Source organism: Oncorhynchus tshawytscha, linkage group LG13, assembly GCF_018296145.1.
Source record: "Oncorhynchus tshawytscha isolate Ot180627B linkage group LG13, Otsh_v2.0, whole genome shotgun sequence".
In the NCBI taxonomy this organism is placed as follows: domain Eukaryota; kingdom Metazoa; phylum Chordata; class Actinopteri; order Salmoniformes; family Salmonidae; genus Oncorhynchus; species Oncorhynchus tshawytscha.
The window spans coordinates 16,743,624-16,769,370 of NC_056441.1; the positions used below are offsets into that span (position 1 = coordinate 16,743,624).

Sequence of the window (25,747 nt, forward strand, 5' to 3'; positions counted from 1 at the left end):
CTGACATTAGATATCATCCTGGCATTAGATATCATCATGGGATTAGATATCATCCTGGCATTAGATATCATCATGGGATTAGATATCATCCTGGCATTAGATATCATCCTGGCATTAGATATCATCCTGGCATTAGATATCATCCTGGCATTAGATATCATCCTGACATTAGATATCATCCTGGCATTAGATATCATCCTGGCATTAGATATCATCCTGGCATTAGATATCATCATGGGATTAGATATCATCCTGGCATTAGATATCATCCTGGCATTAGATATCATCCTGGCATTAGATATCATCATGGGATTAGATATCATCCTGGCATTAGATATCATCCTGACATTAGATATCATCCTGGCATTAGATACCATCCTGGCATTAGATATCATCCTGGCATTAGATATCATCCTGGCATTAGATATCATCATGGGATTAGATATCATCCTGGCATTAGATATCATCCTGGCATTAGATGTCATCCTGGCATTAGATGTCATCCTGGCATTAGATATCATCCTGGCATTAGATATCATCCTGGCATTAGATATCATCCTGGCATTAGATATCATCCTGGCATTAGATATCATCCTGAGATTAGATATCATCCTGACATTAGATATCGTGCTGGCATTAGATATCATCCTGGCATTAGATATTTTCTTGGGAATAGGGTGCCATTTGGGATTCATCAGGTCCTTACTCTTCTGTGGGATGGGATAAGAACATACTTCCAGACTGACATACCAGTCTCCAGCTGGAATTCCCGATATTGGTGTGTCAAGGCCTGGGAGGATTCCCCTTGCGGAGCGCTGTTCCCATCCCAGGGGGAGAAAGACCAGGATTGTTCTCGTTCAGGAGGCATGTGTGTTCAGTGTGTGTGTGTGTGTGCGTGTGCGTGCGTGTGTGTTTGTGTGTGTGTGTGTGTGTGTACATGTGTATGAATGCACAGTGTGTGTGTATGTGTGTTTTTTGGTCCAATGTGTTTATAGACCCTCTACTGTTGCCATGTGCGCTAGTGGCCCTGGCCCCCACAGTAATGCCTACTTTCACGAACTGCCCTCATGAGCAGAGGGTTATCTGTTTCCTCTTTACTTCTGGAGAATGGATTATGTTGAGCATCTGGAGGACCTGGCTCAGCCCGGAGTCATTATAGACCAGGCCCAGCCTCACACACACACACACACACACACACACACACACGCGCACACGCACACACACGCACACACGCACACACGCGCACACACGCACACACGCACACACGCGCACACACGCACACACGCGCACACGCGCACACGCGCACATGCGCACACGCGCACACACGCACACACGCACACACACACGCACACACACACACACTTATGAAACTCTTAGGAAACATATAGCTTCCTCTTCACCACTGCTCTTGTGTTTGCATTCAGTGATTCATCCTTGGCGCCTCCGCTGACCGGTATTTTGTTTTTAAATCCCACACACCAGTCGTGACTTCATCCCCTGATTCAGGGCCTAATTCGGGGGAGGTTATCGTAGAGAGGCTCCTCGGGGCCCGCTGGGCCCCCACTCACGCATGTGGCTACAATCACTGTCCTGTGTCTGTACTGCTGAAGGAGTGTCACTACTGTATTGTACTGCACTGATGACTCACAGCAACCTCATATTATAGAGATGTGTAAGATGTGACTGTGCATGAATCAGTGTTTACTGGAAACAAAACAACTCCTGATATGGAGATTATTAATTAGACCCCTGATGACTGACATATTGAACAAATCAAAGTTTATTTGTCACGTGCGCCAAATAAAACAGGTGTAGACCCGCCCCCTGTCCCCTCTCCCCTCTACCCCGCGCTCCCCTCTCCCCCTAGCCCTCTGTCCCCTCTCCCCCTCTCCCCCGCTCCTCTTTCCCCCTTGTCCCCTGTCCCCTCTCACACCCGCTCCCCTTTCCCCTTGCCCCCTGTACACTCTTCCCCCTCTCCTCCCACTCCCCTCTCCCCCTAGCCCTCTGTCCTCCCCCTCTCCCCCCACTCCCTTTTCCCCCTTTCCCCCTCGCCCCCTGTACACTCTCCCCCTCTCCTCCCACTCGCCTCTCCCCTAGCCCTCTGTCCTCCCCCTCCCCCCCACTCCCTTTTCCCCCTTTCCCCCTCGCCCCCTGTACACTCTCTCCCCCTCTCCTCCCACTCCCCTCTCCCCCTAGCCCTCTGTCCTCCCCTCTCCCCCCCCACTCCCCTTTCCCCTCGCCCTCTGCCACTTCTCTCCCTAGCCCCCTGCCCCCTCTCCCCATGTAGTGTGTTGTATTGATTGTGTCTTAACAGTATTGATTGGTCACACTGGGGGCTACTAGGCACATATGTGTGTATGGAGAAGACCCCCCTCTCTCGCTAATCCTTTGTCACCTCCAATATCGTCGTCACTGACAGACCTCTGCTCCATCCAGATTTTGGAGCACTGTTGTTTTAGGGCGACGATTGAAGGTGTCTAGGAAATTCTATGGGGAAGAAAACTAAACAAAATTATTTAGATGGTGGACATATTGTAGCAAAGGTTTGTTTATTGTCCTTCCTTTGTCATTTGAGCGATCATAAATTGTTCACTAGCTTTGCTAACCACAGTACAGGTGAGTCTTTTCAAAGCACCCCTGTTGAAGTTGTTCTAGTAGTGACCACTAGGGGGTAGGTAGGTGATAACTTTGCGAACATGAAACAAGTGGATGACTGCTTACATCACAAGCTAAGAAAGCTAAATCACATGGACAGAATAGAAAGGAAGACCTCCATGGCAGTTTGCTTTTGAAAAAAACAGCAGTTGTTTTTGAGAAGAACTTGTTTAGGTTTACTCAATACTAGATTTGGAGCTGCCTCATAGGAGAGGCATGATGGTGTTAGAGTAGGAACGGCATTCCATTTTTATTCATTGTCAAATCTGATAGGAGATATGAAGAAGAGATAATCTTGAGGTAAGAGAGAGAGAGAGAGAAACCAGTGAAGCACAAACACCATTGTAAATACAAACTATATTTATCTGTCTATTTATTTTCCCTTTCATACTTCAACTATGTACACGTTGCTACAACGCTGTACATAGACACACTGAAAAAATGAAATGCTCTGTGACACTAAAACTAGTGGTAACTGAGCTGCCACCAACTTAAAGGAGACGAAACCTTGCCTGTGTTGATGTATAGAAACACATGGTTGTGAGGGTATTAGGACAGATTTAAGATGTTCTTAAACACTCACACAGAGGTGTTCTGAAACATGACATGGTGTGTTGTAACACCACATAATCAAGAGTTGTTCAACACCTTGCCAGAGACTGGGAGCCTTAAAAGTTTAAAAACACTATGATGGTGTTTTGAGTCCTTTCTAGTGCAGAATTAGATCCCTTATTCTCGAGTTTCCAAATACTGTAAATGGGAGTCTCTGCTCTTATTGTTTATTCCCTGCTCTTACAGTGCTTACCCCTTCATTTTTCTCACATTTTATTAGGTTACAGTCTTATTCAAATTTTGATTTTAAAAATGTTCTAATGTCCTAATCAATCTACATACAATACCCCACAATGACAAAGCAAAAACTGTTTTTTAGAAATGTTTTCGAAAAAATAATAATAATAAAACTAAAAAAAAACATTTACAAAAGTATTCAGACCCTTTATTCAGTACTTTGTTGAAGCACCTTTGGCAGCGATTACAGACTTGAGTCTTCTTGGATACAAGCTTGGCACACCTGTATTTGGGGAGTTTCTCCCATTCTTCTCTGCAGATCCTATCAAGTTCTGTCAGGTTGGATGGGGAGCATTGCTACATAGCTATTTTCAGGTCTCTCCAGAGATGTTCGATCGGGTTCACATCCGGGTTCTGGCTGGGCCACTCAAGGACATTCAGAGACTTGCCCCGAGGCCACTCCTGCGTTGTCTTGGCTGTGTGCTTAGGGTCATTGTCCTGTTGGTAGGTTAACCTTCGCCCCAGTCTGAGGACCTGAGCTCTCTGGAGCAGGTTTTCATCACGTATCTTTCTGTAAAAACAAAAATCCCCACTGCCTGAGGCTGCCACCACCATGCTTCACCGTAGGGATGGTGCCAGGTTTCCTCCAGACGTGACGCTGCCACCACCGTGCTTCACCGTAGGGATGGTGCCAGGTTTCCTCCAGACGTGACGCTTGGCATTCAGGCCAAAGAGTTCAATCTTGGTTTCATCAGACCAGAGAATCTTGTTACTCATGGTCTGAGAGTCTTTAGGTGCCTTTTGGCAAACTCCAAGCGGGCTGTCATGTGCCTTTCACAGAGGAGTGGCTTCCATCTGGCCACTCCACCATAAAGTCCTGATTGGTGGAGTGCAGCAGAGATGGTTTTCCTTCTGGAAGATTCTCTCATCTCCACAGAGGAACTCTAGAGCTTTGTCAGAGTGACCATCGGGTTCTTGGTCACCTCCCTGACAAAGGCCCTTCTCCCCCGATTGCTCAGTTTGGCCGGGTAGCCAGCTCTGGGAAGAGTCTTGGTGGTTACAAACTTCTTCCATTTAAGAATGATGGAGGCCACTGTGTTCTTTGGGACCTTCAAGGCTGCAGAAATAATTTGGTACCCTTCCCCAGATCTGTGCCTCATCACAATCCTGTCTCAGAGCTCTGCGGACAATTCCTTTGACCATGCATTGTCAACTCTGGGACCTTATGGCGTGTGCCTTTCCAAGTCATGTCCAATCAGTTGAATTTACCACAGCTGGACTCCAATTAAGTTGTAGAAACATCTCAAGGATGATCAATGGAAACAGGATGCACCTGAGCTCAATTTTGAGTGTCATAGCAAAGGGTCTGAATACATATGTAAATAAGGTATTTCTGTTTTAAGTGTTTTATACATTTGCATTTCCAAAAACCTGCTTTCGCTTTGTCATTATGGGATATTGTGTGTAGATAGATAAGGATTTTTTTTATTTAATCCATTTTAGAATAAGGCTGTAACGTAGCAAAATATGGAAAAAGTCAAGGCGTCTGAATAGTTTCCGAATGCACTGTAGTGTAGCATATAGCATGTGGGCTACACATCAAACAGTAGATAAAACTCATGAAGCCAGTAGGCAAACGAGCCAGCAGTATTAACTGAAAAGCAGGCCTTAATTTGCACAAAAAAAGTGTGAAAGGTGCAAACAATTATGTGTCAATTACCAGCTACATGTAGCATCAAGAAAACTGATCAATGAATCAAAATGGCTCTTTTACCTGGACTATTCGCATTAGCGGCCAAAATGCTACACAAAACAAATGTTCTTATTGAGTGAATTCCTCTTCTGTTTCCTTCTTCAATGTGATACAATTGTGTGCATGCGTTTTCATTGATGCATACTTTTGTTTTGAGTATCAAATGAGAAAGTGGCGTGCTCTCACCTACCTCGGGGAAAACCCATGAAAACCCGAATACTAGGGAGGCGCCCGAAAACTTGCATGTTTTTATACTTGACAGTAGATTTGCTAGAGGGCACACCAGCCCACGAATGCCCTCCCTCCACCTCCATGTCTCAGACTGGGGGAATGCTGAACACTACAGAATCATAATGTTTCAAGTTCATATTTTGCTTCTAAAGATTTGTTTTCTGATATGAAGGTATGAAAAAATAAAGGTGGATTTTCACAAAAAAAAACTTCTCCATGGCTCAATTCAGACTTGAGTTAAATAATTTGATTTAAAATGGTCCATTTTTTTATTGAGTTATTGTTTTGTCTACTTATCTCAAGTCTGAATTGGACACCATGAGCTGGAGAACTGTTTTCTCCAGGAAGACTGGCTGAGTGGGCTAAAGCAGTGTTTTGACAAGCAGGAGAACTGGGTGCACATCCACCTTCTCACATGTATACCACTGGTGAGGGCTCACTTTATACCTGTTCCCTCTGCTATAACTTACATACCCCGAAGCATTTTGATTGTAACGTTATTTATATTCTCACAGTTTCCTGGTAACTGTAGACTATCATTAGTGCCAAAGTCTACCCTAGGAAACTATTTCATTCCTAGTGTCTTCTTTAAAATGTTATTCAAAATATTGACAAATTCTATCAATATTCAGAATCAATCAGTATTTATGTTATAAACCATTTGAAATGTAAAAACATTTGATTATATGAGACACAATTTGCCAAAACATTTTGTGTTTGGATGTTACCTTCCACATGCACTGAAACACCAACAAGTGTTGTCATGTTCTGGCCTTTATTTCCTTTGTTTTGTCTTTATTTAGTATGGTCAGGGCGTGAGTTGGGGTGGGCAGTCTATGTGTGTTTTTCTATGTTGGGGTTTTGAGTTCAGCCTAGTAAGGTCTCAATCAGAGGCAGGTGTCGTTAGTTGTCTCTGATTGAGAATCATACTTAGGTAACCTGGGTTTCAGGTAACCTGGGTTTCACGTCTGTCCTGAGCCACCAGAGTCTCCCGTCTGTCCTGAGCCGCCAGAGTCTCCCGTCTGTCCTGAGCCGCCAGAGTCTCCCATCTGTCCTGAACCCCCATAGTCTCCAGTCTGTCCTGAGCCACCAGAGTCTCCCGTCAGCCAGGAGCCGCCAGAGCCGCCAGTCAGCCAGGAGCCGCCAGATCCGTCAGCCAGCCAGGAGCCGCCAGAGCCGTCAGTCAGCCAAGAGCCACCAGAGCCGTCAGTCAGCCAAGAGCCGCCAGAGCCGTCAGTCAGCCAGGCGATGCCAGAATCGCCCTTCACTCCGGAGCTGCCGGAGTCTCCCGCCTGTCCGGCGCTGCCGGAATCTCCCGTCCATTCTGGACCCATGGCTAGGGTCCCCAGTCGGAGGTCGGCGGCGAGGGTCGCCGCTCATAAGAGGCCACGGGGGCGGTTGAGGAGGCAACAGGGACACTTTGGGTGTTTCAGAGTACTTCCGTTCTGTTTTGAAATAAATTCAGTGTATCAGAACACGTACATTGGGTTTACTTTCAAACACCGTTTAAACTCTATATCTCAGCTTTGGCACACTACTTTGATGGTTTTACTACACAATTATGGTGTTTTGAGTCTCTATTATTTTGAACCTTTTGTGAGTGTAATGTTTACTGTTCATTTCACTGGTGTTTATTATCTATTCCACTTGGTTTGGCCAATGATTCCCATGCCAATAAAGCCAACTTAATTAGTATATACGAAGGAGGAGACAGGGTGATAGGGCAGAGAGAGAGAGGAGAGCGAGAGAGATAAAGCACATACTATGGTGATAGGGCAGAGAGAGAGAGAGATAAAGCACATACTATGGTGATAGGGCAGAGAGAGAGAGGGAGAGAGAGAGAGAGACAACCCATATTTATGTGTATTTATTTTCCCTTGTGTACTTTAACCATTTGTACATTGTTTCAACACTGTATATATATATATATATATATATATATATATATATATATATATATATATATATATGACATTTGTAATGTCTTTATTGTTTTGAAACTTCTGTATGTGTAATGTTTACTGTGAATTTGTATTGTTTATTTCACTTTTGTATATTATCTACCTCACTTGCTTTGGCAATGTTAACACGTTTCCCATGCCAATAAAGCCCCTTGAATTGAATTGAATTGAATTGAGAGAGAGAGAGAGAGAGAGAGAGAGGGAGGGAGTGAGTGAGTGTGAAGGGGGTGGGGTGGAGAGAGCTAGAGAGGGAGAGGGTGAAGGGGGAGGGGTGGAGTGGAGTGGCTTGTTCTTTCTTAGTGGCTGTACATAGAACTCCGTGGCTCAGGCTGACTATGTAGTGCAGTTGTGAAAGAAGAGCGAGAGAGAGTGAGAGAAAGAGGGCACAGACTTTCTCTACCAGGTGAATGAGTTACTGAGAGGAGAGAGCAGCAGGAAAGAATATCAGCTTTCACAGGACTGTGTTTTTCCATTGGATTACAAACAGCAAGAGGGAGAGATATTTCCCAGAATACACGTAGAAGGTAGGAATACCTTTAATTGAACTCATTATCCTGTTACGTACCTCTTTTCTAACTCCCTCTGATCCTCTCTCTCGTTCTGTGCCAGATCAGGCAGGTGCAGGTTTCAGGTCATAATCTATTGTTTTGGACAAATTTACACTTGGCTTGGATGGCTGTTTGGAAGTACTTTTGACGGTAAATCACTAAATAAATTGTATGTTTACGAACTAGTTGGATTTCCTTGCTATGCTAGTTCTATGATAGTGTATCTGTAACAAGCATTTTGGTTCAGTTATGTACAGGTTTCATAATCCGATTCTGTGGATAGTTTGTTTCATGGTGTGGATTGGTCAGACGGACATGACAACAGTAATGTAACCCACATATAATACTAACATATGATATTTGAATATGTGCCATGAAAGTGCCATAAAAATGTTTGAAAGTGTCGTGTACAGATTGTTATGTATCCTACATACTATGATTACTGTTAACTTTGTCTTTGGACTGTGTCTCCGTGCGCATTGGGAAAGCAGCAAGGCTATAGCTGTCCACAGTATTGCAGCACTGTGCCATTCTGTATGTCTGAGGCGCTCCTGGGCCAGACTGGAACCAGACTGGACCCAGCAGACCATGTCATATTCACAGGGATTAGATACACAAGACAAAGCTGTCGTCTACAAAAGGAAAGTTTGATTAGCAAGTAAGACCTCAGGGGACATATATTTACTGATCAATAGGTTTACTGATCAATAGGTTTACTGATCGATAGGTTTAGTGATCAATAGGTTTACTGATCATTAGGTTTACTTGGCTTAATCAATAATGGACAGTATTTGCTGTATTTGCACCATACAGGCCGTTTTCCTTTATAATATATCTATTTTTTTTGCCTTTTGCCTCAGACCGCCTCTTCTCCTCTCAGAGTTGGTCATTGTCTTCCCAAATGTTTCTAACAGATCATGTAGGGAAAACGTGATATAATTTGCCCTTTGATACGGTCATTCTGGTCACATGTCCATTTACAGTACATAGAGTTGACCTGTGATTTGTTGATGGTGACAGATGATGGTGGTGTTTGTGATGGGGCTGATGGTTTGTCTGTGTGTTTGTGTGTGTGTGTGTGTGTGTGTGTGTGTGTGTGTGTGTGTGTGTGTGTGTGTGTGTGTAGTTGGTGATGGTTTTGATGGTAGTTGGTGATGGTGTTGATGGTGGTTTGTGATGGTGGTTGGTGATTGGTGATGGTGATGTTTATTGCTGATGGTATTGATTGTGGTTGATGGTAGTTGGTGATGGTGATTGGTGATGGTGTTGTTGGTGGTTGGTGATGGTGTCGATGGTAGTTGGTGATGGTGGTTGATTATGGTGTTGCTGGTGGTTGGTGATGGTGGTTGGTGATGGTGGATGATGACGGTGTTGATGGTAGTGGTGATAGTGGTTGGTGATGGTGGGTGTGTCTTTACTGTGCAGTTTGCTGCATAACTGTGCCTTTAGCTGGTGCACACACACACACCATTACCAACCACCATCAGCAACCACCATCATCAACCACAATCCACAACAACCATCACCACCACCATCAACACCATCACCACTACCATCAAAACCATCACCAACCACCATCACCACTACCATCAACACCACCACCAACCACCATCAACACCATCACCACTACCATCAACACCATCACCACTACACTCCGCAACTACCATCAATACCATCACCAATCACCATCACCAACCACCATCACCAACCACCATCCACAACCACCATCAACACCATCACCACTACCATCAACACCATCACCACTATCATCAAAACCATCACCACTACCCTCAACACCATCACCAACTACCAACAACACCACCACCACCAACCACCATCAACCTCATCACCACTACCATCAACACCACCACCAACCACCATCAACACCATCACCACTACCATCAACACCATCACCACTACCATCAAAACCATCACCACTACCCTCAACACCATCACCAACTACCAACAACACCACCACCAACCACCATCAACCACCATCACCACTACCATCAACACCACCACCAACAACACCATCACCACTACCATCAACACTATCACCACTACACTCCGCAACTACCATCAATACCATCACCAATCACCATCACCAACCACCATCACCAACCACCATCCACAACCACCATCAACACCATCACCAATAACCATCACCAACTACCATCAACACCATCACCACTACAATCAACACCATCACCACTATCATCAAAACCATCACCACTATCATCAAAACCATCACCACTACCCCCAACACCATCACCAACTACCAACAACACCACCACCACCAACTACCATCAACCTCATCACCACTACCATCAACACCACCACCAACCACCATCAACACCATCACCACTATCATCAACACCACCACCAACCACCATCAACACCATCACCACTACCATCAACACCATCACCACTACACTCCTCAACTACCATCAATACCATCACCAATCACCATCACCAACCACCATCACCAACCACCATCCACAACCACCATCAACACCATCACTACTACCATCAACACCATCACCAACTACCATCAACACCATCACCACTACCCTCAACACCATCACCAACTACCAACAACACCACCACCAACCACCATCAACCTCATCACCACTACCATCAACACCACTACCAACCACCATCAACACCATCACCACTACCATCAACACTATCACCACTACCCTCAACAACTACCATCAACTCCATCACTAACCACCATCACCAGCCACCAACCACCATCCACAACCACCATCACCAACTACCATCAACATCACCACCAACCACCATCAACACCATCACTACTACCATCAACACCATCACCACTACCATCAACACCATCACCACTACCATCAACACCATCACCACTCCCATCAACACCATCACCACTACCATAAACACCATCACCAACTACCATCAACACCATCACCACTACCATCAACACCATCACCACTACCATCAACAACTACCATCAACACCATCACCACTATCATCAACACCATCACCAACCACAGTCAACACCATCACCAACTACCATCAACATCATCACCAACCACCATCAACACCATCACCAATGACCATCAATACCATCACCAGTAACATCAACACCATCATCAACAACCATCAATACCATCACCAACTACCATCAACACCATCATCAACAACCATCAACACATCATCAACTACCATCAACAACACCACCACCATCAATACCATCACCAACTACCATCAATACCATCATCAACCATCATCACCAACTACCATCAACACTGTCATCAACCACCAACTGCCATAAACACCATCACCAGTACCATCAACACCATCATCAACCATCACCACCACCATCCCCAACCACCATCAAATCAAATGTATTTATAAAGCCCTTCTTACATCAGCCGATGTCACAAAGTGCTATACAGAAACCCAGCCTAAAACCCCAAACAGCAAGCTATGCAGATGTAGAAGCACGGTGGCTAGGAAAAACTCCCAAGAAAGGCAGGAACCTAGGAAGAAACCTTGAGAGGAACCAGGCTCTGAGGGGTGGCCAGTCCTCTTCTGGCTGTGCTGGGTGGAGATTATAACAGCAGATGGCTGAAATGTTCAAACGTTCATAGATGACCAGCAGGGTCAAATAATAGTAATCACAGTGGTTGTAGAGGGTGCAACAGGTCAGTCAACTTTGCCAAAGCACAGCCCCCTCACCACTAGAGGGATATCTTCAAACCACCAACTTACGAGACAAGGCCGAGTATAGCCCACTAAGATCTCCCCACGGCACGAACCCAAGGGGGGTGCCAACCCGGGCAGGAAGATCACCTTAGTGACTCAACCCACTCAAGTGACGCACCCCTCCTAGGGACGGCATTTGAGAGTACCAGTAAGCCAGTGACTCAGCCCCCGTAATAGGGTTAGAGGCAGAGAATCCCAGTGGAGAGAGGGGAACCGGCCAGGCAGATACAGCAAGGGCGGTTCGTCGCTCCAGTGCCTTTCCGTTCACCTTAATACATGGGCCAGACTACACTCAATCATAGGATTTACTGAAGAGATGAGTCTTCAATAAAGACTTAAAGGTCGAGACAGAGAAGCCAGTGTAGAGAGGCTAGCACTGGAATAATATGATCACACTTTTTGGTTCTAGTCAAGATTCTAGCAGCCGTGTTTAGCACTAACTGAAGTTTATTTAGTGCTTTATCTGCGTAGCCGGAAAGTAGAGCATTGCAGTAGTCTAATCTAGAAGTGACAAAAGCATGGATTAATTTTTTTGCATAATTTTTGGACAGAAGGTTTCAGATTTTTGCAATGTTACGTAGATTTAAAAAAAGCTATCCTTGAAACAGTCTTGATATGTTCGTCAAAAGAGAGATCGGGGTCCAGCGTAACGCTGAGGTCCTTCACAGTTTTATTTCTGACGACTGTACAACTATCAAGATGAATTGTCAGATCCAACAGAAGATCTCTTTGTTTCTTGGAAACTAGAACTAGCATCTCTGATTTGTCCTAGTTTAAAAGTAAAATATTTTCCGCCATCCACTTCCTTATGTCTGAAACACAGGCTTCCAGGGAGGGCAATTTTGGGACTTCCCCATGTTTCATCAAAATGTACAGCTGTGTGTCATCTGCATAGCAGTGAAAGTTAACATTATGTTTCAGAATTTTATCACCAGGAGGTAAGATATTTAGTGAAAACAATAGTGGTCCTAAAGGGGAACCTCGAGGAACACCGAAATTCACATTTGATTTGTCAGATGACATACAATCCACAAAGACAAACTGATATCTTTTCGACAGATAAGATCTAATCCAGGCCAGAACTTGTCCATGTAGACCAATTTGGGTTTCCAATCTCTCCAAAACAATGTGGTAATCGATGGTATCAAAGCAGCACTAAGGTCTTAGGAGCATGAGGACAGAGCCTTGGTCTGATTTTCTGAATACCAGAGAGTTAGTTTTTTATGACAAATGTTTTTTTGTTTTTAGGGGTGCATCTGCATCTAGGGTATTACGCAAGGTTAAATTTAGTTCCTCAGTTAGGTGGCTAACCGATTTTTGTACTCTGACGTCCTTGGGTAGGTGGAGGGAGTCTGGAAGGGCATCTAGGAATCTTTGGGTTGTCCAATCATTTATAGCACGGCTTTTGATGGTCCTTGGTTGGGGTCTGAGCAGATTGTTTGTTGCGATTGCAAACATAATAAAATGGTGGTCCGATAGTCCAGGATTATGAGGAAAAACATTAAGATCCACAATATTTATTCCATGGGACAAAACTAGGTCCAGAGTCTGACTGTGGCAGTGAGTAGGTCCAGAGACATGTTGGACAAAACCCACTGAGTCGAGGATGGCTTCAAAAGCCTTTTGGAGTGGGTCTATGGACTTTTCAATGTTTACCTTTATTTTACTAGGCAAGTCAGTTAAGAACAAATTCTTATTTTCAATGACGGCCTAGGAACAGTGGGTTAACTGCCTGTTCAAGGGCAGAACGACAGATTTTGTACCTTGTCAGCTCGGGGATTTGAACTTGCAACCTTTCAGTTACTAGTCCAATGCTCTAACCACTAGGCTACACTGCCGCCCAAAATATATGTGAATATTAAAGTCACCCAAAATTTGAATATTATCTGCCATAACTACAATGTCCGATAGGAATTCAGGGAACTCAGTGAGGAATGCTGTATATGGCCCAGGAGGCCTGTAAACAGTAACTATAAAAAGTGATTGAGTAGGCTGCATAGATTTCATCACTAGAAGCTCAGATTATGAAAACGCAGTAATCTTTTTTTGGGAAATTTGCTATCGTAAATGTCATCAACATCTCCGCCCTTGCGGGATGCGCGGGGAATATGGTCACTAGTGTAACCAGGAGGAAAGGCCTAATTTAACACAGTAAATTCATCAGGCTTAAGCCATGTTTCAGTCAGGCCAATCACATTAAGACTATGATCAGTGACTAGTTCATTGAGTTTAACTGCCTTGGAGGTGAGGGATCTAACATTAAATAGCCCTATTTTGAAATGTGAGATATCACAATCTCTTTCAATAATGACAGGAATGGAGGTGAGATTGCTAAGGCGAACATCGCCATGTTCAGTTTTGTCCAACCGAGATCAAGGCACAGACACAGTCTCAATGGGGATAGCTGAGCTGACTACACTGACTGTGCTAGTGGCAGACTCCACTAAGCTGGCAGGCTGGCTAACAGCCTGCTGCCTGACCTGGATCTCATTGTGGAGCTAGAGGAGTTAGAGCCCTGTCTATGTTCATAGATAAGATGAGAGCACCCCTCCAGCTAGGATGGAGTCCTTCACTCCTCAACATCAACACCATCCCCAACCACCATCAACACCATCCCCAACCACCATCAACACCATCACTAACTACCATCAAGACCATCACCAACTAGACACACACACATACACACATTTTCAACTCACTGTTTATATGGCTATGGCAGATCATGTTTATCAAAATATACAGTACAATGCATATAAAAGACAGAGAGACACACATACATGGGCACACACAACTCAGTCACAAACACTTGTATAATTAAGCAATAAGGCACGAGGGGGGGTGGTATATTGACAATATACCACGGCTAAGGGATATTCTTAAATACGATGCAACTCGGAGTCCCTGGATACAGCCCTTAGCCGTGAAATTTTGGCTATATACCACAAACCCAGAGGTGCCTTATTGCTATTATAAACAGGCTACCAACGTAATTAGAGCAGTAAAAATAAATGTTTTGTCATACCCGTGGTATATACTGTCAGCCAATCAGCATTCAGGGCTCGAACCACCCAGTTTATAATGTTGGTGTGTCTGGCTCTCCAACAAAAACCCCAGAGGATTCTGGAACACATCCACATGGACATGGAGAGAATCTTGACCACTCCTTAATAACCCAGCAGTTGTTGTTGGTGTGTGTGTGTGTGTGTGTGTGTGTGTGTGTGTGTGTGTGTGTGTGTGTGTGTGTGTGTGTGTGTGTGTTGTGTGTGTGTGTGTGTGTGTGTGTGTGTGTGTGTGTGTGTGTGTGTGTGTGTGTGTGTGTGTGTGTGTGTGTGTGTGTGTGTGTGTGTGTGTGTGTGTTATCCCTGATTAGCCCCAGTTCCTTGGCTGAACTCCCACATCTCACTGTCACTCTCTGCACAGCCAGTAGAGAGAATTATTTATTTCAGCTTTTATTTCTTTCATCACATTCCCAGTGGGTCAGAAGTTTACATACACTCAATTAGAATTAGGTAGCATTGCCTTTAAATTGTTTTGGGTAGCCTTCCACAAGCTTCCCACAATAAGTTGGGTGAATTTTGGCCCATTCCTCCTGACAGAGCTGGTGTAACTGAATCAGGTTTGTAGGCCTCATTGCTCAGACACACTTTTTCAGTTCTGCCCACAAATGTTCTATGGGACTGAGGTCAGGGCTTTGTGATGGCCACTCCAATACTTTGACTTTGTTGTCCTTTTGTCCTTTTGAAAAACCCATTTGCGACAAAGCTTTAACTTCCTTACTGATGTCTTGAGATGTTGCATCAATGTAACCACATAATTTTTCTGCCTCATGATGTCATCTATTTTGTGAAGTGCACCAATCACTCCTGCAGCATTCACAGGGTCCTTTGCTGTTGTTCTGGGATTGATTTGCACTTTTCGCACCAAAGTACGTTCATCTCTAGGAGACAGAACGCGTCTCCTTCCTGAGCGGTTTGACGGCTGCATGGTCCCATGGTGTTTATACTTGTGTACCATTGTTTGTACAGATGAACGTGGTACCTTTAGGCATTTGGAAATTGCTCCCAAGGATGAACCAGACTTGTGGAGGTCTACAATTATTTTCTGAGTTCTTGGCTGATTTATTTTGATTTTCCCATGTTGTCAAGCAAAGAGGCACTGAGTTTGAAGGTAGGCCTTGAAATACATCCACAGGTACACCTCCAATTGACTCAAATTGTGTAAATTTTCCTATCAGAAGCTTCTAAAGTCATGACACAATTTTCTGGACATTTCTAAGCTGTTTAAAGGCACAGTCAACTTAGTGTGTGTAAACTTCTGACACACTGGATTTGTGATACAGTGCATTATGAGTGAAATAATCTGAAAAAAGTATTTGTATCATGTACAAAGTAGATGTCCTAACCAACTTGCCAAAACTATAGCTCGTTAACAAGACATTTGAGGAGTGGTTGAAAAACGAGTTTTAATGACTCCAACCTAAGTGTATGTAAACTTCCAACTTCAACTGTAAATATTATAACCCCCCAAAATGCTCAACTCCTCGGTTATTGTAATGGTGAGAGGTTAGCATGTCTTGGGGGTATTGTATTTGTGTGTCTGTAACTTTTTCACTCATCATTATTCACGATTTATTCAGGACTATCCATGATCACTGTAGAATCCACATAAATGACACAACAGTGGTAGGCTTGATTACCAACAACGACGAGACGGCCTACAGGGAGGAGGTGAGGGCCCTCGGAGTGTGGTGTCAGGAAAATAACCTCACACTCAACGTCAACAAAACTAAGGAGATGATTGTGGACTTCAGGAAACAGCAGAGGGAACACCCCCATCCACATCGATGGAACAGTAGTGGAGAGGGTAGCAAGTTTTAAGTTCCTCGGCATACACATCACAGACAAACTGAATTGGTCCACTCACACAGACAGCATCGTGAGGAAGGCGCAGCAGCGCCTCTTCAACCTCAGGAGGCTGAAGAAATTCGGCTTGTCACCAAAAGCACTCACAAACTTCTACAGATGCACAATCGAGAGCATCCTGGCGGGCTGTATCACCGCCTGGTATGGCAACTGCACCGCCCTCAACCGTAAGGCTCTCCAGAGGGTAGTGAGGTCTGCACAACGCATCACCGGGGCAAACTACCTGCCCTCCAGGATACCTACACCACCCGATGCTACAGGAAGGCCATAAAGATCATCAAGGACATCAACCACCCGAGCCACTGCCTGTTCACCCCGCTGTCATCCAGAAGGCGAGGTCAGTACAGGTGCATCAAAGCTGGGACCGAGAGACTGAAAAACAGCTTCTATCTCAAGGCCAACAGACTGTTAAACAGCCACCACTAACATTGAGTGGCTACTGCCAACACACTGTCAATGACACTGACTCTACTCCAGCCACTTTAATCATGGGAATTGATGGGAAATGATGTAAATATATCACTAGCCACTTTAAACAATGCTACCTTATATAATGTTACTTACCCTACATTGTTCATCTCATATGCATACGTTGATACTGTACTCTATATCATCGACTGCATCCTTATGTAATACATGTATCACTAGCCACTTTAACTATGCCACTTGGTTTACATACTTATCTCATATGTATATACTGTACTCGATATCATCTACTGTATCTTGCCTATGCTGCTCTGTACCATCACTCATTCATATATCCTTATGTACATATTCTCTATCCCCTTACACTGTGTATAAGACAGTAGTTTTTTTTTTTTTTTTGGAATTGTTAGTTAGATTACTTGCTCGTTATTACTGCATTGTCGGAACTAGAAGCACAAGCATTTCGCTACACTCGCATTAACATCTGCTAACCATGTGTATGTGACAAATAAAATTTGATTTGATTTGATTTGAAATGTAGAAGCGTTTAGAAACATATTATATTCTTATTTACAATAAAAGTGACTCCAAAATGAAGCAATACATTCTTAACCATTCATTTCTATTGGGCACAAAATAATCTTAAACACAACCAAAACAAACAGTAAATGCATCCAACAAGTTTGAAGAGTCACAAGCTTGATGTAACCATTGCGTGTTATGAATATCGGACCAAATACTAAACTTTGACTACTTTAATACACATAAGTGAATTTGTCCCAGTACTTTTGGTCCCCTATAATGGGGGGACTATGTACAAAAAGTGATGTAATTTCTAAATGGTTCACCCGATATGGATTTAAAAAATACACGAATTAAAGCTGATAGTCTGCACTTTAACTTCCTAGTCATTGTATCATTTCATATTCAAAGTTCTGGAGTACAGAGCCAAAACAACAAAAAATGTGTCACAGTCCCAATACTTTTGGAGCTCATATGGTCTGTAAGACAGGATAGAGAGTGAAGAGTGCTCTTTGGGACATTTCCTGAAGTGGGACAGATTAGCTTTGACAGATAGCAGGAAGTTTGTCTGTTTCCGTGCCGACATGATAACATTATACTACGGTGTTGATAATAATGTCATGCCCCTCGTTTCTGACTGTGCCCTGATGTCATGTCCCTTTAGATAAACAGTCAAGTATAGCATTCAGTGCTATTTTACTGTGGCTGCATCCGTCAACGTTTTATGCAATGAGACTCCAGAGAGCCATGTCTATACCACTTAAATTGTGCATCCCAAACGGCACACGAGTCCCTATAATATAGTGCACTACTTTTGACCTACAGGCCCTGGTCAAATGTAGTGCATTTTATATGGAATAGGATGTAATTTGGGACACAGACACAGTGTAACATTGTCTCTGACTTGACGCAAATGAAATACCATTACAATATAGGGCAGTTTAATCTTTGTAGCTGTACTTAGCCGTTCTATCCATCATGCACACGTGTAAGTATAGATGTGCATTGTCCAAATTGAAATATCACATTCTTTGTATGCTATAGATTTAATTCGAAAAGTAGTAGCATTTTTAGGGCAATGTCGAGAGGTCGCTTGAAATTTTAACTTATGTCAAAGCTACATAGTTTACAAAGTGATATGTTCCATACTTGTTGATAATAAACACGTTTTACAAGGTGCTATGTTACTATTCTTATGAGTTCTTCTGAAATAATCTATACCCACATGACAGGCTTATTCAACAAAAATCTAATTAAACACAGGGAGAGGATTAAAGGAATTCAGTACTTCAATCATCTGTTACTCACAGTAGGTTCACCCTTTAAATCAAATCAAATATGTTATTGTAAGCTATCACAGTTAGTTGATGTTTTAGATACACTATATGGCCCTGTTGAAGGTTGTGAGTAGATTGTTTAATAAAAGGGCCAGATTAACCTGTGTGTTATCACATGGGTCGGTTGATATTTTGTTCTTGCTGCCAGAGTCCACTCAAAGCCCACTGTGACCGTGCCAAGTAGGCATACAACTCAGGCCTCCTGCTTCTCCTCCTCCTGCTTCTCCTCTTCCTCCTCATCTTCCTCCTCCTCCTCCTGCTCCTCATCCTCCTCCTCCTCCAGTCTTCCTAAGCACTCTCTCCAGCTGTTAAATGACCCACTGAGGGTGACTTTAGGGGTTACTGTTGATTTAGAATATTCTCCTACTGTGTTAGGCTATGTTAGACTAGACCTATAACACATGGTTTTGTTAATCTCTTCCAAAATAATCCATTACTGTTAGGTTTAGACTATATTATCCTACGGTTATGAAATTTGGCTGATTTTCTACAGAAGTACTTCTGCATCCTAACAGATGTTCTTCTTTTTCGCTTCTGTCAGGGTGATAATGAAGCTTCTAGCGTCGTTAGCAGTGGTGCTCCTCCTGGTGGCGGTGGAGAGCATGGCAGCAAGAGGCACATCCAGGAGGATGAAGAGGGAGCTGATGAGCCCGCTGCACATGGGGGGCATCAGGGACCCGTTTGGGTCGTACTGCGAGCAGCGGGGTGGCTGCTGCCCGGGTCGTGAGGATCAGTGTACCGTACCCTACCTGGACACCATCTGTTACTGTGACCTGTTCTGTAACCGAACCATCTCAGACTGCTGCCCTGACTTCTGGGGCCACTGTCTGGGCATCTCACCCCCTTTCATTGGTAAGATAGAGAGTGTGTGTGTGTGTGTGTGTGTGTGTGTGTGTGTGTGTGTGTGTGTGTGTGTGTGTGTGTGTGTGTGTGTGTGTGTGTGTGTGTGTGTGTGTGTGAGTGTGGGTGTGTGTGTATGTTTGCATGTGTGTGGGCCTGCTTTTTAGGATTAAGAAAGAAAGGCCCAGTACAGTGGGAAAAATGTACAGCAGCCAAAGGCATAATACCCCACTAACCTAGCCCCACTGACAGGCCCTATCCTAATCCTAGCCCCACTGACAGGCCCCATCCTAATCCTAGCCCCATTGACAGGCCCCATCCTAATCCTAGCCCCACTGACAGGCCCCATCCTAACCCTAGGTCCACTGACAGGCCCCATCCTAACCCTAGCTCCACTGACAGGCCCCATCCTAACCCTAGCCCCACTGACAGGCCCCATCCTAACCCTAGCCCCACCGATAGGCCCACCCTAACCTTAGCCTCACTGACAGGCCCCACCCTAACCTTAGCCCCACCGACAGGCCCCACCCTAACCCTAGCCCCACTGACAGGCCCCACCCTAATCCTAGCCCCACTGACAGGCCCTACCCTAACCCTAGCCCCACTGACAAGCCCCATCCTAACCCTAGCCCCATTGACAGGCCCCATCCTAATCCTAGCCCCACTGACAGGCCCCATCCTAACCCTAGCCTGACTAACAGGCCCCATCCTAACCCTAGCTCCACTGACAGGCCCCATCCTAACCCTAGCCCCACTGACAGGCCCCATCCTAACCCTAGCCCCACCGATAGGCCCACCCTAACCTTAGCCTCACTGACAGGCCCCACCCTAACCTTAGCCCCACCGACAGGCCCCACCCTAACCCTAGCCCCACTGACAGGCCCCACCCTAATCCTAGCCCCACTGACAGGCCCTACCCTAACCCTAGCCCCACTGACAAGCCCCATCCTAACCCTAGCCCCATTGACAGGCCCCATCCTAATCCTAGCCCCACTGACAGGCCCCATCCTAACCCTAGCCTGACTAACAGGCCCCATCCTAACCCTAGCTCCACTGACAGGCCCCATCCTAACCCTAGCCCCACTGACAGGCCCCATCCTAACCCTAGCCCCACCGATAGGCCCACCCTAACCTTAGCCTCACTGACAGGCCCCACCCTAACCTTAGCCTCACCGACAGGCCCCACCCTAATCCTAGCCCCACTGACAGGCCTAAACCTAGCCCCACTGACAGGCCCCATCCTAATCCTAGCCCCACCGACATGCCCTACCCTAACCCTAGCCCCACTGACAGGCCCTACCCTAACCCTAGCCCCACTGACAGGCCCTACCCTAACCTAGCCCCACCGACAGGCCCCACCCTAACCCTAGCCCCACTGACAGGCCCCACCCTAATCCTAGCCCCACTGACAGGCCCTACCCTAACCCTAGCCCCACTGACAGGCCCTACCCTAATCCTAGCCCCACTGACAGGCCCTACCCTAACCCTAGCCCTACTGACAGGCCCTACCCTAACCCTAGCCCCACTGACAGGCCCCACCCTAACCCTAGCTCCACTGACAGGCCCCACACTGAGTGGCTACTATGGGACTAATGAATTAAGGGCAAAAAAACAACTGCTTATCTTATGTGCACAAGCAAAGTTATTTGTTCAGTTCTCACAGTTGCTTTACAATTCAATAACGCTCTAGGTAGGAGGTCACATTGGCCTGTGAAATATGAATAAGCACACTGGTTATTATGCTCCACATAGAGTATATCCCTGCTAGTTGTTGCAGAGGTGGCCACAGGGCCGTACCTGAGAATAGACCAGGAACAGTGGTCTTCTTATTAGTCTGAGACAGAGGGAGGGGGGAGGCCAGGGAGGGAAGGATATATGAATGGAGGTCAGGAGAAAGAATGTGTGCTATGCAGAGGGAGGGAGCGATAGGTGACGGAAATGGGACAGGAGGCTGGGAGAGGTCGAGGCAGGTATGTGCTCACTAGACAACATGGGGCATGTTCATACACACACACCAGCAATCACGCGCACACACACATACAATTGAAGTCGGAAGTTTACATACACTTAGGTTGGAGTCATTAAAACTCATTTTTCAACCACTCCACAAATTACTTTTTAAGAAACTATAGTTTTGGCAAGTCGGTTAGGACATGTACTTTGTGCATGACACAAGTAATTTTCCAACAATTGTTTACAGACAGATTATTTTATTATTACACTGTATCACAATTCCAGTGTGTCAGATGTTTACATACACTAAGTTGACTGTGCCTTTAAACAGCTTGGAAAATTTCAGAAAATTATGTCATGGCTTTAGAAGCTTCTGATAGGCTAACTGACATCATTTGAGTCAATTGGAGGTGTACCTGTGGATGTATTTCAAGGCCTACCTTCAAACTCAGTGCCTCTTTGCTTGACATCATGGGAAAATCAAAAGAAATCAGCCAAGAAAAAAATTGTAGACCTCCACAAGTCTGGTTCATTCTTGGGAGCAATTTCCAAACGCCTGAAGGTACCACGTTTATCTGGACAAACAATGGCATGCAAGTATAAACACCATGGGACCACGCAGCCGTCATACTGCTCAGGAAGTAGACACATTCTGTCTCCTAGAGATGAACGTACTTTGGTGTAAAAAATGCAAATCAATCCCAGAACAACAGCAAAGGACCCTGTGAAGATGCTGGAGGAAACAGGTACAAAAGTATCTATATCCACAGTAAAACGAGTCCTATATCGACATAACCTGAAAGGCCGCTCAATAAGGAATAAGCCACGGCTCCAAAACCACCAAAAAGCCAGATTACAGTTTGCAACTGCACATTGGGACAAAGATTGTATTTTTTGGAGTCATGTCCTCTGGTCTGATGAAACAAGAATAGAACTGTTTGGAAAAATGACCATTGTTATGTTAGGAGGATAAGGGGGAGGCTTGCAAGCCGAAGAACACCATCCGAACCATGAAGCACAGGGGTGGCAGCATCATGTTGTGGGGGTGCTTTGCTGCAGGAGGGATTGGTGCCCTTCACAAAATAGATGGCCTAATGACGGAGGAAAATTACGTCAGGAAGTTAAAGCTTGGTCACAAATGCGTCTTCCAAAGGGACAATGACCACAAGCAGACTTCCAAAGTTGTGGCAAAATGGCTTAAGGACAACAAAGGCATGGTATTGTAGTGGCCATCACAAAGCACTGACCTCAATCCTATAGACATTTTTGTGCAGAACTGAAAAAACCTGTGTGAGCAAGGAGGTCTACAAACCTGACTCAGTTACACCAGCTCTGTCAGGAGGAATGGGCTAAAATCCACCCAATTTATTGTGGGAAGCTTGTGGAAGTCTACCCAAAACGTTTAACTCAAGTTAAACAATTTAAAGTCAATGCTACTAAATACTAATTGAGTGTATGTAAACTCCTGACCCGCTGGGAATGTGATGAAAGAAATAAAAGCTGAAATAAATAATTCTCTTTACTATTATTCTGACATTTCACATTCTTAAAATAAAGTGGTGATCCTAACTGACCTAAAACAGGGAATATTTACTTTGATTAAATGCCAGGAATTGTGAAAAACTGAGTTGAAATGTATTAGGCTAAGGTGTATGTAAACCTCCGACTTCAACTGTATATATATGTGTGTGTGTGTGTGTGTGTGTGTGTGTGTGTGTGTGTGTGTGTGTGTGTGTGTGTGTGTGTGTGTGTGTGTGTGTGTGTGTGTGTGTGTGTGTGTGTGTGTGTGCGTGCGTGCGTGCGTGTGTGTGTATGTGTAATTAAGCTCATTAAGGCATGATGGGGACCTGATATTCTGGGAAACACAGGCCAAGAGCCAACAGGACATTCCAACAGGAGATTACTGAAGCTCAGGGTTCCCAGACCCTACACACTACTATACACCTCACATCAGGGTGTTACTGTTAACTCTCTCACTAGAGGGGGTGGGGGTCTGTAGTGTGTAGTGTGTGTCTGGACTGTGTCGTGTGTAATATTGAGTGTGTGTCTGTAGTGTGGAGTGCCTGTAGTGTGTAGTGTAGAGTGTGTGTCTGTAGTATGGAGTGTGTAATGCAGAGTGTGTGTCTGTAGTGTGGAGTGTGTGTCAGCATATCGATTGTGCTACCAGGGCTGGTAAAACCCTGGATCATTGTTATTCTAACTTCAGAGACGCATATAAGGCCCTCCCCCGTCCTCCTTTCGGAAAAGCTGACCACGACTCCATTTTGTTGCTCCCTGCCTATAGACTGAGACTAAAATAGGAAGCTCCCGCACTCAGGTCTGTTCAATGCTGGTCCGACCATTCTGATTCCACGCATCAAGATTGCTTCTATCACGTGGATTGGGATATGTTCCTCATTGCGTCATACAACAACAATGACAAATTCATGATTCGGTGAGCGAGTTTATTAGCAAGTGCATTGGCGATGTCGTACCCACAGAAACTATTAAAACATTCCCAAACCAGAAACCGTGGATTGATGGCAGCATTCACGCAAAACTGAGAGCGTGAACAACTGCTTTTAACCAGGGCAAGGTGACCGGAAACATGACCGAATACAAACAGTGGATCTATTCCCTCCACAAGGCAATCAAACAAGCTAAGCGTCAGTATAGAGACAAAGTAGAGTCGCAATTCAATGGCTCAGACACAAGGGGTATGTGGCAGTGTCTACAGTCAAACATGGATTACAAAAAGAAAACCAGCCCCGTCGCGGACCAGGATGTCTTGCTCCCAGACAGACTAAGCAACTTCTTTGTTCGCTTTGAGGACAATACAGTGCGCTACCAAAACCTGCTAACATGGCCCGCTACCAAAACCTGCGGACTCTCCTTCACTGCAGCCGACGTGAGTAAAACATTTAAACGTGTTAACCGCGTCCTCAGAGCATGCGCAGACCAGCTGGCTGGTGTGTTTACGGACATATTCAATCAATCCTTATCCCAGTCTGCTGTTCCCACATGCTTCAAGAGGGCCACCATTGTTCCTGTTCCCAAGAAAGCTAAGGTAACTGAGCTAAACGACTACCGCCCCGTAGCACTCACTTCCGTCATCATGAAGTGCTTTGAGAGACTAGTCAAGGACCATATCACCTCCACGCTACCTGATGCACTAGACCCACTCCAATTTGCTTACAGCCCCAATAGGTCCACAGACAACTCAATCGCAATCACGCTGCACACTGCCCTAACCCATCTGGACAAGAGGAATACCTATGTGAGAATGCTGTTCATCGACTACAGCTCAGCATTTAACACCATAGTACCCTCCAAACTCATCATTAAACTCGAGACTCTGGGTCTCGACCCCGCCCTGTGCAACTGGGTACTGGACTTCCTGACGGGCCGCCCCTAGGTGGTGAGGCTAGGTAACAACATCTCCACCCCGCTGATCCTCAACACTGGGGCCCCACAAGGGTGTGTTCTGAGCCCTCTCCTGTACTCCCTGTTCACCCACTACTGCGTGGCCATGCATGCCTCCAACTCAATCATCAAGTTTGCAGACGACACTACAGTGGTCGGCTTGATTTCCAACAACGACGAGATGTCCTACAGGGAGGAGATGAGGACCCTCGCGTGGTGTCAGGAAAATAACCTCACACTCAACATCAACAAAACAAAGGAGATGATCGTAGACTTCAGGAAACAGCAAAGGGAGCACCCCCCCTATCCACATCGACGGGACAGTAGTGGAGAGGGTAGTCATTCGTCGGCATACACATCACAGACAAACTGAATTGGTCCACCCACACAGACAGCATGGTGAAGAAGGCGCAGCAGTGCCTCTTCAACGTCAGGAGGCTGAAGAAATTTGGCTTGTCACCAAAAACACTCACAAACTTTTACAGATGCACAATCGTGAGGATCCTGTCGGGCTGTATCACCGCCTGGTACGGCAACTGCTCCGCCCACAACCATAAGGCTCTCCAGAGGGTAGTGAGGTCTGCACAACGCATCACCGGGGGCAAACGACCTGCCCTCCAGGACACCTACCCCACCCGATGTCACGGGAAGGCCATATAGATCA

General features: G+C 45.2%; 1 protein-coding gene across 2 annotated transcripts in view; it reads left to right on the forward strand.

Moving 5' to 3' along the window:
• The first annotated feature begins 7,692 nt into the window (after positions 1-7,692).
• Positions 7,693-25,747, forward strand: part of LOC112264385 (tubulointerstitial nephritis antigen-like 1) — a 60,482-nt gene continuing 42,427 nt past the window's right edge. Inside the window, exons 1-2 of one of the 2 annotated variants that reach the window (XM_024440958.2) lie at positions 7,693-7,913; positions 19,430-19,740. In XM_024440958.2, coding sequence (XP_024296726.1) covers positions 19,437-19,740 — 304 coding nt within the window. In that variant the 5' untranslated portion in view covers positions 7,693-7,913; positions 19,430-19,436. Of the gene's footprint in view, positions 7,914-7,940; positions 8,088-19,429; positions 19,741-25,747 lie in introns of those variants that run through there. The other variant, XM_024440959.2, reaches the window with a different exon arrangement.